The 14,660-nt window shown below is 37.5% G+C and overlaps 1 protein-coding gene across 1 annotated transcript in view; it reads left to right on the plus strand.

The window, feature by feature from the left end:
• The window catches only part of LOC123864493 (T-box transcription factor TBX20-like), a 118,108-nt gene that overhangs the window by 63,036 nt on the left and 40,412 nt on the right, over positions 1 to 14,660 (plus strand). The window contains exon 4 of the mRNA XM_045904979.1: positions 6,708 to 6,981. Coding sequence (XP_045760935.1) covers positions 6,708 to 6,981 — 274 coding nt within the window. The remainder of the gene's footprint in view (positions 1 to 6,707; positions 6,982 to 14,660) is intronic.

Below are 14,660 nucleotides of genomic sequence, written 5' to 3' on the forward strand. Positions count from 1 at the left end.
TCCATACAGAAATTATTCAAAAATGCATATCTTCAGCTTCTACTCGTAGGAGCTGCATTGGACACCATTAATTTGTCCAAGCCTTTTACGTTCTCAGTTCTGCATAAAAAATAAATAAGGTCAATTCCACAATTATTACCCCATTCAAAAAGCAAACATTCTAAATGGCTTTAATTTAAAAATGTTTGCTGAAAGCATCTGATTATAGGTATTTCTTGCGAAAGAATTATTAATCGCAGCAATTTGTGAGAGCGATTATAAACTCTTGACTTAAAGCCTGTGCTATTTATTTATTCTCTAAAGTAGCAATTTGATATTAATGCGACATTTCACGAACAATGAGACAAATTGAGCGACGGGCATAAAAATAATATCAATAATAATTAATAATAATTATTGTGTACATTACAGGATTTTCCATTTTTTTTTAAAATATGGTCCGTGCTATAAAATCAGCTATTTCCTAATTCGTCGTCGTCGTCAACCGATCTGTTAGTCCATTGCTGGACATAATATTAGATCGTTTGTAGAAATACAAGTAAAGAAAAAACGAGCTAGATAAATAATCGCATCTCTCATTAGCAGTTATCTGTTAAGGAGTAGGTACCTACCTATCGTTCTACATTTCATCACATCTTCATCTAATTTATAATATGGGGATGCCCTGAAACCAGCCTATATAAAAGAATCGTTTAAACAGTACTACATACATGGTTCCAATAGATTGACGCAATCAACATCGACCAAACGTACATCCATAACATACGGTTGGCTGAAATCTAACCTAAAGCGTACTTTGACTTTGCTCAGACTTAAAAGACTGTTAAAACGAGATATATGGCAGCTATCTCGCTGTCTCGTTTTAATAGTATTAAGTTGAGCAATGTTAAAGTGTGCTCTATAGGTTTCAGCCACAGATTGAATTGAGTATCTCCTCTTTTTGAAGTATGTACATAAATTTTAAAAACCAATAGAAATATATTAACTTAAGAAATATCAATTTGAGCTACCACCGTCGGATGATCGAAACCTTCGCGCCTCTGCACGGAAGCGGTTACCCATAATTGGTTCCTGTGTACGACGGTTTCGCCGTACTGTCGTTCTTCGACGCCTTGTCACAATATTGCGGTTTCCTATCTCTACATACGCGCTTCCGTGTGCAAAAATATACCTATAAGAATTTCGTTTGAACAACATTAGGTACATCAAAAACCGGTCAAGTGCGAATTGGGCCTTGCTCTGGCGTGGACGGCACCGCTGGGTTTTTTAGTGGGTATGCTATATGAATGCAGCATCAAATGCGTTGCTAGTGAGCCCCATATACCCGCTTTTGAGCGGCATGCGTAATTGCATTTTTACCAGCGGGGGAAAAAAAAGGGTTCCGTACATAAGATATGAACATCATATTTTGGCTGTATAAAATATTTTTATTCCGAGCTAAAACATCGTAATAAGCCGTGAAATAAAAATCCAAAAAATGTTCATTTGTTTTAATCACAGCTTACAAACTATTGTATAAATCGTTATTTTCAGTATTTGTTCTTTAAATACAATTATATGGTACATAATATACCGAAATTTCGTATTCCTAACTAGTTTAGTTTTTGAGATCTCTCTTCGCAACAAGTGTAAATTAAAAATTTATAACACCCCCGACGATCCAAAGTATTTGAGTTTTCCAAAACATCATTTTCAAATAAATAATTATGTATTTAGGCAACGTCCATCTTGACAGCTTGACATTTGTCTATTGACATAATATTAAGAACCTAACGGTTATCTAACCTTCTTTTCAACAAGAAAACTAGAAAAGAGCTCATAACTCTTAAACGGCTGAACCAATTTTTTTAGATTATAGCTAAGAACACTCTCGATCAAGCCACCTTTCAAACAAAAAAAACTAAATTAAAATCGGTTCATTCGTTTAGGCGCTACGATGCCACAGACAGATACACAGATACACAGATACACAGATACACAGATACACAGATACACAGACACACAGATACACAGACACACAGATACACAGATACACACGTCAAACTTATAACACCCCTCTTTTTGGGTCGGGGGTTAAAAATGGTCTAAAACTGACAACTTTGACGGCCCCCCATTTCCTTATTTTTAACCCCCGACCCAAAAAGAGGGGTGTTATAAGTTTGACGTGTGTATCTGTGTATCTGTGTGTCTGTGTATCTGTGTATCTGTGTATCTGTGTATCGGTGTATCTGTGTATCTGTGTATCTGTGTATCTGTGTATCTGTCTGTGGCATCGTAGCGCCTAAACGAATGAACCGATTTTAATTTAGTTTTTTTTGTTTGAAAGGTGGCTTGATCGAGAGTGTTCTTAGCTATAATCTGAAAAAATTGGTTCAGCCGTTTAAGAGTTATCAGCTCTTTTCTAGTTTTCTTGTAGAAAAGAAGGTTAGATAACCGTTAAGTTCATAATATTATGTCAATAGACAAATGTCAAGCTGTCAAGATGGACGTTGCCTAAATACATAATTTATTTATTTGAGATTTGAAAATGATGTTTTGGAAAACTCAAATACTTTGGATCGTCGGGGGTTATAAATTTTTAATTTACACTTGTTTCAAGATAAAATAAAATAAAAACTTATTCAATATTAAACGGACAGACAGAAAGAAGGACGGACAGACTGACAGACAGCAGAGTGGCATTAATAGGGCTCCGTTTTTACTTTTTTGGGTACGGAACCCTAAAAAACTACTTAAATATTTTAATAATTTTTGCTACGCGACAAAGTTTAACCAGTCGCAAAGCTAAAGATGTAACGAGCCAGGCACATAAGTAGTTCTAACAACCAATAGAGAAACATTTAAGCGTCTTGGAAGTTGGCCCCAAATCCCTATGGGCTCCAAAAGATATCACAGCAGAAAACGTAGCATTGAAAGACCTCCATCAGCGCTCCATTGGGTAGCCGAAGAATCTCAAGCATAGACGTATTGCTCACAGTCGGCAAAGGATACTGTTTTTAACCCCCGACCCAAAAAGAGGGGTGTTCTAAGTTTGACGTGTGTATCTGTGTGTCTGTGTGTCTGTGTATCTGTGTATCTGTGTATCTGTGTATCTGTCTGTGGCATCGTAGCGCCTATACGAATGAACCGATTTTAATTTAGTTTTTTTTGTTTGAAAGGTGGCTTGATCGAGAGTGTTCTTAGCTATAATCTAAAAAAATTGGTTCAGCCGTTTAAGAGTTATCAGCTCTTTTCTAGTTTTCTTGTAGAAAAGAAGGTTAGATAACCGTTAGGTTCATAATATTATGTCAATAGACAAATGTCAAGCTGTCAAGATGGACGTTGCCTAAATACATAATTATTTATTTGAAAATGATGTTTTGGAAAACTCAAATACTTTGGATCGTCGGGGGTGTTATAAATTTTTAATTTACACTTGTATTAAGATGCAATAAACCTATGTCAAGTCTATGGGTGAAACGACAACGACCTAACTATGACCTAAACCTATTAAGTACATCGCTGACAGATCTAGCAGATCTTTTTTCCTTCTATGATAGTTTTACAATGCAATTTAAAAAGGAAGTCATAAAAATTAATGACACAGATAAGTATTGACTATAGGTGTTTGCTAATTTTTAAATTGGCTTCTCATCTTTGTAAAAAATATTGCCTTATAGGTATGTCGATGAATACGTGGCATTGGCATTGGCAAAAAAAAGCAATAATTGCCCTCAACAGAGCCGTATTAAGATGCTAAGTAATTACGTACATTTTACGCTACTTGCGGTCCGCAATAAGATTAATGTGGTCAGCCGTGCCTTCCGACCTTTACCAGCGAGCGAATAAATATAAAATGCATTGACTATATCAATTCTAGTAGTAATATTTGTTATTGTAATCGTTGGTAATTTTTCTTTTTATATTGTATCTATATCCTTGCTTGTGTGTGTAATAACTAATAGTGTTTTTATAATGGGATTTTTAGTGTAGTTAATTGTATTGATGTCAGTTTTAGAATAGTATGATGTTGAAAGACTAGTTTCAAGTAAGAAAACATACAACCTACCTATCAGTTTTACTCCAATTTAAATAAGAATTATTATCCGTTCCGAAAGTAAATAGAGCACTTAAAAAGTTTGACGAATTGATAAATGAAAATAGACTCGACTTTCACTTGTAAAACATGTTCAGATGTCTTAAGAATGTAACAAAGCATTCAGTTCTGAGTTTTACAATACAAGTCGGACAGTTACCGATGATGGATACGGCTCGTTACATGATCTCTCTGGGTGGCGAGCCGTCGCGACATCGCGACAGCGTCTTAACGACGCACTCATAAACGCGTGACACCGACTCCCTGTCCGCGATGAGAGATCCCGCACCACAGATACAGAATAAACACAACGAAACACACCTTTGGCCTTAATACGATTTATTTATGACCAGTGCTTAATTCAAGCGAGACCCTCGCACTCAGCGCTTTATCGCACTAGCGCTCTGACTCCGGGAATTTTATAGGTCTCTTGCATTTATTATACTTATTGGGAGGTTGACACCGCACCCGTGTTTTATGGACGCTAATAATTCTTTCTTTCACTCCCGCATTTTATATAACACGCCGTTGGAATTCCGTCGTAAACCCGAACGATATCGTCGGATCGATCGTTTAAACTGTATGAGCTAATAGAAACGAGTCTAGCGCGACCGAACGTCAGATCGCGTTAGGGACGAACAAATTGTCGGATGTTATCTTATCTATGACTACTTGTTTAGCCTTCGAAATTATAAAAGCGCCGTTTAAACTCTATGAAAAAAAATGTATTAAGAAAGGTTACGTTATAAATAAGTAGCGGCGAGATGTTATCGCCGCCGGCAGGAAGCGCTTCGGCCCATTTAGGGGTGCATTAAAATCGAATACATCATATTTGTTTGATTTCCTAGTTCGCGTTTCACCCTGTAATTATACAAGTCACCGTCCGTGGCTAGATCTCTGCCAGTTTTTTGTTAATACACATTAATCATCATTTTTTATTGCGAGCATGTGTTTTGGTCTCGTAAAACACTTTCGGGGCTTATAAGGTTTTTGTAACTTAATGTCTAATTTAGTTTTCGTTCGTCCTTTCGAGGTCATTAGCGTCGTGGGTTGGTTCTGTCATCAGATCCAGAAGTCTAAAGTTGAAGTCACCTGTTTTATTACTGACATTTTCGATTTAAAACTTTTTCAAGTTTTACACTCGTGTTATGATTTTATGACAACCATAAAAATACAAGATACGCGCTTAAATATCGCAATTTTTGAATTCATTTGCACAGTAGTTTAACTTGATACTCTTGGCTTTTAGAAAAAAAACAATGAAACAAACATAATTTACGAGGTACAGCGACTGAGAGACACGATAATAAATTGGAAAGACATGCAGTTTCAAAAAATAAACTTTCGTGAAAAATAGTATAATTCAAGTTTATATTGCTTTTGCTTGACAATTTTTCAAAATATAAGATTGGTCATAAAATATTTGTTAAAATAAGATTGTCTAGATTTAAAGCCTGTACCTATAACAGCTCTACTAGGATTCTCATAAACCAACCTTAGGGGGTTCAACATTTAGGCTGCATTCGGCATCAACAGCTGGTTGAATTTATGTCGGTATTTGGTGTAATGTCAAATCTTTTTGAAAAATGATTTTTAACCCCCGACCCAAAAAGAGGGGTGTTATAAGTTTGACGTGTGTATCTGTGTATCTGTGTGTCTGTGTATCTGTGTATCTGTCTGTGGCATCGTAGCGCCTAAACGAATGAACCGATTTTAATTTAGTTTTTTTTGTTTGAAAGGTGGCTTGATCGAGAGTGTTCTTAGCTATGATCCAAGAAAATCGGTTCAGCCGTTTGAAAGTTATCAGCTCTTTTCTAGTTACCGTAACCTTCACGTGTCGGGGGTGTTATAAATTTTTAATTTACACTTGTATACAGTTACAAAGAATAATGATTTTGCCATCACATGGCCAATGTGCTAGAGCGTGCCCTAGCATTCTGATCTAAAGCACTGCCACTGCAAAATAAATATTAGATTAGAAATTACTGCATGATCCACCACCATTCAAACTGGTGGTCACTAGTTAGACTGATAGGCAGTGCTTAAATGCACATCTAAATATACAGATCTACTTACTCAGTATTGCTTGGGTATTAAGGTATCTACACTATCTATACTAATAAATAAAATTGGAGTGTCTGTCTGTAATTTCAAAATAACTATCTCATATTAAGCTCAAATGGTTATTTGAACGATACCATAACTGAATCACACGTTTTTAAAATTTTTGTCTGTCTCTCTGTCTGTCTGTCTGTCTGTTTGAAAAGGCTAATCTTCGGAACGGCTGAACCGATTTTGACGAGATTTTTACAGACAAGTAGAGGATTGGCCAGGGAGTAACATAGGTTACTTTTTTAACCGACTTTCAAAAAGGGAGTTGTGTTTTTCTACCAATGTACACTGAAATCTCCGAGATTTCTGAACCGATTTGCGTAATTTTTTTTTAATCCCACGGGAAAGTTCCCACGGGATTTCAGACCCTAAATCCACGCGGGCGAAGCTGCGGGCATCAGCTAGTTATTGAATAATTGTTAATCAGTTAAACTCACTGTCTTCATCTAAAGTGGGTTGACTATCCAAGACTATTATCGTAGTAATCTATTAGCCTAACCACTTGATTGTTTGTCAACAGACGCATGTTCCCAACGGTACGGGTGTCCTTCACGGGGTGTCGAACGGAGGCGCGGTACGCGGTACTCCTGGACGTGGTACCAGTAGACGGCAAGCGGTACCGCTACGCCTACCACCGGTCCTCATGGCTGGTCGCAGGCAAGGCTGATCCACCGGCGCCTGCAAGACTATACCCACACCCTGACTCGCCCTTCTCTGGTGATCAGCTACGGAAGCAGGTCGTCTCCTTCGAGAAAGTTAAGCTTACGAATAACGAGATGGATAAAAATGGACAGGTTTGTTTTTTATGATTTTATTATTAATGGATTAAGCCGATAAACGTTGGGATCCCACTGGAAAATGGTCACCGGAAAATGGCCACCGGAAAATGGCCACCGGAAAACGTAGCGTTGATAGACTCTCGTTGATGGATTGGATGCCCCCCCGTTTAATGTCGTCTGTCCATTAAACGAGTTGTAAGAAGCTGTTGGATTCAGGCGGTGTAGCCTAAATCCAACAGCCTGTAGAAGCCTCTGCAAGTGACCTTGTCCAGCAGTCACGTCTATCGATTGATAATGAGTAGACTAGCGCGCCCGCCCCGACTTCATCCATGTCCATCTGGAATAATTGTGAAGGAATTTTTCAAATAAGTAGGTCCGGAGATAACCTGTCTTCACATAGATACAAACTCACATAATTCGTACTCTTTCTTTATAACATTAATAAAGTTTATTTTGAAATTAGTAATCTGCCAAAGTTATGGATTTCGATTTTAGCGACCTGAAACTGTACCCTCACTATCCTGGTACTACTGTTTTGAGACTTACCTGTTGTACCTACTGAACATCTTTGAAATTTAGTTTACTAACACCGATGACTTCATTTTTTAAGACATCCAAGAAACTTTTAGCTAATTAAGCTATGTTTTGTCTTTGTTTCAATTATAGACTGGTATGATAAGTAGGTGTCTGTACTCGCGGTTAGGGCATACCCACAACATTATTACAATGCGACAGTGGCATCCAACTATTCATTCGAGGTATGTGGCCAGTTCGTAGCCACTTCAACTCGCTTTTAATCATTCAACAAGGTGCCGAACGTAGCTCTCTCTGTAATTAGTTAAGTGGCATCGTGCATGTATTTGATACTAACAGTTAATGACAAAGTGTCAGCGCCTACCTCAATCAATGTGGACAACAAGCTGCACGTCCATTTTAAACTCTTCACTGAACTGCTGTTTGACCTAAATAAATACTTAACTTGTCTACAACTTCGAGATAGAGTAAATCAGGTTACTTTTAATCAAACATTCATTCTATTCATTTCATTCTATTTATTTGTAAATCATAAAACAACAACAAACAATCGCAGCTTTTGATTCGTAACTTCTCTTTGACTTTTACACAATCAGTATTAATCAGAAGTTGAGATCTACCTCCCTTTTTAGTTTTATTCAATTTAAAATATCCATTATTCAAATTAGCTTCACGAGTTCTTTAAAATAGGCAAGTCTTTGTCCGTTTATAATGAATCTCAAAGTAACACACCGGAATTTCGTACTTAACATTATTCATTCTCTATTTCACACTAATTTTCACAGTCAATTTATTTAATTTCTATAGGTGAGATTTCTACCACAGTCTAACCATCTGTTGGTCCTTTTTTACAGCTTTCTTAACAAAATATACCCGATATAATAAAAAAGTTCACACTACATATTTTTTTATTTAAACGGTGACACGTTCTCGGAGATAAGTTGCGGACTTCCTCATGCGTGTGGCAATTTTATAGAATTACGAGTGAAATTGCCGATGCCGGCGACACCTCGGGCGGCGGGGACCCTGTAATGAGTGCGTTGTTGGCTACAAATTAGTTGCACATGTCGCCGGGCGACAGCCGGCTCACCGCTACTTGCTGCGTCGCAGGTGCCGGTGCGAAATGTCACGACCAGGAAACACGACCAGAATAATTTGATCTCTCATCTATCGGTTTTGCAAACAAATGCGGAGTAATCCGTCGTGCTACGTTGGTCATTGCTGACTTGCTAAGTTATGACAGTCAAGAAAACGAATTTGTTTCATCTTATAACGTTTGATTAGCTGGTTTTACTGTACTGTGGTTTAATGTTATGTTTGTTTAATGAGGTAGAGATAATCAACACTTAAATACATACTTTACAACATTGTAATTTTTGGTGTTACAAGTGCTAACTGGAACCCAATGTTATTTCTGAAATGATATTTTTAATGCTAGGGTTAGCCAATGAAAGCACTATTTATGGTTCAAAATATGAGAAAACTATAAATTTTATTTTTGCTCTAGTATAATAACTAAGTGCAGATTTCGTAATAAGGTTGTATGTATGTATGTTATAAGATTGGCATAGATGTTCGCAAATCGCTACTTTGTTGTATGATACTCGTATCTATCAGCTAGGTTGCAATAAAACGGTAAGAGGCAACGAAGTGTCTATGTGTGATTTTATAACAGGTTTTTAATGGGTTTTTCATACCGGTGATAGCTTAGTGGTTAAGAGGTCGGCCTCCTATTTAAAGGTCTTAAGTTCGATTCCGGGCACGTACCTAGTACCTATCTACTTCTAACTTTTCGGAGTTGCGTTTTAAACTTTAATATCACTTGCTTTGACGGTGAAGGATATAACATCGTGAGGAAACTTGTATGCCTGAGAGTTTCCCATAATGTTACATCCTTAGTTGACCAGCGTGGTGAACTATGGCCGAACCCTTCTCATTCTGAGACAAGACCCGTACTCATTAGTGAGCCGGCGTGGTTTGACGATGAAGGGAAACTAAGTACCTAAGTAAACTAAGCAACACGAAAGAAATATTTTTGGAATGTAACGGAGTTTTGTGTAATTTAATTATAGAAATGTACCTACCTCGTGCTCACAATGTATGAGGGACGAGAGGGCAGTGAGTGGAACAGGCTGGGCGTGGCTGTGTGATGGATGGAGCGGCTCCGGCGAAAAACGCTCCTAGCTCTAATTGGCTTTCCCATAACGAAATTATCGCGCCATCGCTATGGTTTTTGGTTGAGGCTATATTTAATGAGATTGTTTTAACATCTTTGGAATTACCACTGGGCATTTGTTTGTTTTTATTATTCTGTGATTGTTATTCATATAGTAATTGCAGTAATCAAGATGTATCATTATACTAAGATCATTAAATTGTGCTCTTGATAAATAGACTTTTTACTTATTTTTATATTTCATGTATAAAATCAGATTATTAAAATATTTTTACGTACCTAATTAGTGTACTTGTGAACTACTTGATGAACAAATAAATAAATATAGGCATGGTCGGCCTCAGAATTCGAGTAGCAACTCCACGAAACTATTGCATCAAAAACGTGTCGCACTTATAATTTTTTTCTATAAACACGCCACACACACCTAACGCACATTTAACCGTGCACGCGAATATGATCAGCGATATGCGAATATGATTAAGGTACTAAATGACTTACGGTATTTGATTGTACGTGCCAACTATTAATTATCACTGGTCTCTTAGAATTAGAAGGGTTGAGGGCCATAATATATTCGCTGGGCAAGTATGAAGATTTCACACATCTTTGATAATTTTATGGAAAACTCTGAGCCTACAGTGTTCTTCAAATGTTTTCCTTCACCATTAAGCAAGTCTGAAAGTTTAGACTTGCTTGTTGTCAATGAAAATGATGATACGTAAGTATTAGATTAAGTTCACAGTTCACGGTCCTAAGTATTTTACGTTCATAATACTTAATTTGAAATCGCTTACGTCGTTTTATGAAAGACCCCAGATTGGTCATAAATAGTTAACCCTGAACGTGCACGGGTCAATTGTTTCTATACCTAGGTACCCGTAAAATTACTTAACGATATATCACCACGCGACATGCGTACCTACTTAGTGAACAAAAAGGTTAGGGAGTAAATAATGAAGTAGGTATCAAGGGTTTTGGTTTTTTCTTAGTTTAATTAGTATGAAGTATAAACGGACGGAGTAAGTACGAGTAGGTATTCTTTTGCGAATTATTTGATGATGATATTGCACTGTAGTTCGTAAACGATAAAAAAAACGGTCAAGTGCGAGTCGGTTCGTACCATCGTATAAGATATAACACTATGTAATTTTTAATTTTTTTAATTTGTATGGCGGCTATTTTGAGTTTTGTTTATTATTTGGTGTTACAGTGGCAAGAAAAATAGACAATCTGTGAATATTTTGATTCTCTATCTATTACGGTTCGTGAGACACAGCCCTCTGATAAACAGTCGAATGGGCACACAGACGGACAGACGGGCGGACAGTGAAGGCATAGTAATAGCACAGGTAAAAGAGTCCCGTTGTCACGCTTTTGGTACCTACGGAACCCTAAAAACATCTTATTATAGACACTACGAAAATGTGAATGCAAATATCTAATTGCAAAGTTGCCACAAAAAATAATTATCAACAGTGTCTTAATCTTGATTATTTTTTGAAAAAATGTGGCAAAATAAGTTACTGTCGCTTACCGTTGAAGGGTTAACTGAAAGCCTATTCCGTGCCAGAACGGGGTCACAGCGTTACAATCCATGAGAATGGTCGCACGAAAAGCGATGACGGCTTGCAATTGTAGGCTTTATAAATAGGGCTGTTAACTTTCGATAAATATAACACTAGATACATAGTTAAATACAATAACAGAAAAGTGTCCGCTTCGATTGATTTTGTTTATAGCCGAGCTAAAAAAACTTGATTTTAAACCTCATGACCTTTTTTAAAAAGCACGAAATATGATGCACCAAACAAACCTTCGTAGGTACCTACCTAAGAGTTATACGAGATACTTTCATAAATGTTTATAGGGACATATTCGTATTTTATTGTAAAACTTTCCCTATTTAGATATTATTGTTATAAATCGCCTATAGGATGTGTTATATTATGCTAATTGAGCGAGGATATTTTCAAGGACACTTCTTGACGTCTGCTTACGTTTAATTATATTATTATTATTTATCGAAATATGTACTAGTTTACACTCTTACCTTAATTTATCTTCTCTTGTGTTATAGAGCCCTATATTACGGTTTATTTTTGCACTTGTGCTTAAAACTAATAATAATAAATACCTACTTTTGATTTGGCCTTTAGTAACAATAATATAAGATTTTGTGATTTTATGGCCCTTAAAACAGCAATGTTTTTTAATAAGAATTTTAAAACGTGGCAACCCTACGTCAGCAACTATTAGTGATACGCGCGGGTACTTAGACTGTCGTGAACATTTTATAGTGTTATATGTCCATTTAAAGGTTTTAGGTTTTGAGAAAGATTAAATGCTTTCATACTTAATAAATAATAAATTATTTTTATGAAAGCATGAGGGTGTTTGTAGGTTTGTCCTTCTTTTAGACAGCAAGGGAAGGACGATCAAGGTGATTTTTTAATGGTGTTCCTATAACACCCTATGAGTATACCATACCTAGGGTAGTCTATGTCCTTCCCGGGATGTAAGCTAATTCTGTCCCAATCATCAAAATCGGTTAAACTGTGTTTCGGCTGTGAAAAGCTAGCAGACAGACAAACATACAGACAGATACACTTTCGCATTTTATGTTATTTTATATTTTATTATTAGTACAGACGGATTTAAGCAGCTTGCTGTAGGTAGGTAACCTACGCATATAAGTTTAATTAATGAAAATATGGAAATTGCCGGCTCACTGCGATACTAATGACGAGCCGCGATGATTTATTATACTAGCATTTGACCGTTTATTAAAATAATGAGAATTGTTAAAACCGCATAACGATCTAAGGGCAACGTTATAATTATTACAAAGTTTGGGATTTGGCTTCGCTAATGATCGCGCTATATATTTTCTTGTTAACCTAATAGGTATAAAACTGTGGACTAGGTTTCCTAGAAATAGTTAGGATCCCTTTTTTTCGTGAGCGAAATCCGCTATGGACACCACTGCGCCCGCGGCGGGTATGCCTATAGGTCGTAGTCCACTTACACGACACCGCTACAACACAGCTCCTGCACAACAGCACCTGTAGGTACAGCTAGCAGGCTATTCTTTGCCTCCGCGCCTACAGCTAGCAGCCTTCTAGGCGCCTCTACCTTTAGTGCGCGGCGGGAGGGTGGCAGCGGCTGGCGGCGGCTGGCCTTCCTCCAGTCGCGCACGTACGCCGACCGTTACCACGGTTCAAGCACCTTCAAGCGAGCAGACGCCGTGCTTACAGCGCGCCGACCGCTATCTTGAAGTCGCAAGACGTCAACTATTTGAGTGGCAAGGTTGCTGCAAGCTCGCTTACCACGCGCTGTCTGCTATTTTACCATATTTGTCTGTTATTTTACTATATTTTTTATATATGGTGTTACTGTAAACTGCATCTCCAGAGCACGATGTTAAGTCCATATTTGAATGCTCATATTTTGGTTGGGTGGAAGCGGAGTCGTGCAAGTCAGCTACGATCTTATATCGGACTCTCTTACCAACTTTCCGGTGTCTCGCGCTTCGCCTGGTGGCTGGACTACGGGGCCGAAATCGTTCGCACAGCCAAGCCAGCGGCGTCTATCGAGGTAGACCGGCTCCAGGACCAATAAAATGTCCCTACACACCATCTAACTTAAGGCACACCATGAACTCAATGGTGCGCCTCCCCCGACTCAAAGGTCATTTTCCTATCGGGCGATAGGATCCGCGTGTCTCGCCCAGAAGCCCTTCTCAAAAGGACAACTCTAATTAACATTTAAAAAGCATCTACAAAGTAGATTAGTAGTAATTCTTTCGTTATTTATACAGTAAACGGTTACAATAATTATGTAGAGAATGGGTACTACTTCAATAAGTAGTACCCATACTACTTTAGAAGAAGTTAAGCTAACTTACACAAGGAAAAGATATTGAATAGAAGAAGGAAACCAAAACAATATTAATTAAAAGTTAAAACCAAAAAAAAAATTATGTCCTACGTGATTAAAAAATACTTTGTTCCGACGAAAAATGTAACGTATGAGAAACCAAAATTACGGGCATTCACTAGTCCAAAAACAATTTCCATTGTTCCGTTCTTTATAGAACAGTCCATTAGTTAAGGGCCAGCCATTAACCATTTCCACAAGCTCGCTAACGAGAGGGCTTTTGGCTAATCGCCAACATCGATGCTCATCTCGCCTACAACGCAAAATATTTAATCAACCACGTTTCAGCCTGTATTATATCTACTATCTCTAGTCTTTGCAGTAAGTACTAACCATCTCAGTCAGTCCATCGCTGCTCTACTACACATGGGTGCTCTTCTCAAAATGAGAATGGTTTAAGACTTAAGAGTTTAGGCCATTGTCCACCAAGATGGCCAAATGCGAATTAGCAGACTTTACACATCCTTGCGAACATTTGCAGAACTCTCAAGCAAGCAGGTTTCCTCAAGATGTTTTGAGCAGGTACAATATGTTCCAGTAATAGGTAAATACCTTACTCATAGCAATCTTAGCCAAATGAGCTATTAATTTCATCATGATCATATTATAATCCTGAATGAAGCTATGAAAGAGCTATCGGCAAAATAAGAAATTGCTATTGAATCCCTAAAATAAGAAAATCGGGTGCACAGGTTTTAAGTTTACCTACTCTACTTTGTCATTTGTCAAAGTTACCAAGATGTCGCCAAAGTATTGCAATTTTGCGTAGCTTAACAATTTTTTTTGGTTTGACCAAACTTTGAATTAAGTAGATATACCTACCTACCTACCTAGTTACGCTAAACGAACATTGACATTTATTATTAAAAAACATTAAAATGTTTCTACCTGTGTCCGTTATGGACTTTGAAATCATCCAACCGATGTGCCCCAAACCAATTTCATTAGAAAGGCAATAATGAGAAGATGGTTTTAGGTAGCACATGCCGGCTATCCCCTAGTAGATACCTACCTATCTATTATAGCATGAGCAGCCCAATTTTAA

The sequence above is a fragment of the Maniola jurtina genome, chromosome 1, assembly GCF_905333055.1.
Source record: "Maniola jurtina chromosome 1, ilManJurt1.1, whole genome shotgun sequence".
NCBI classification, from domain to species: Eukaryota; Metazoa; Arthropoda; class Insecta; order Lepidoptera; family Nymphalidae; genus Maniola; species Maniola jurtina.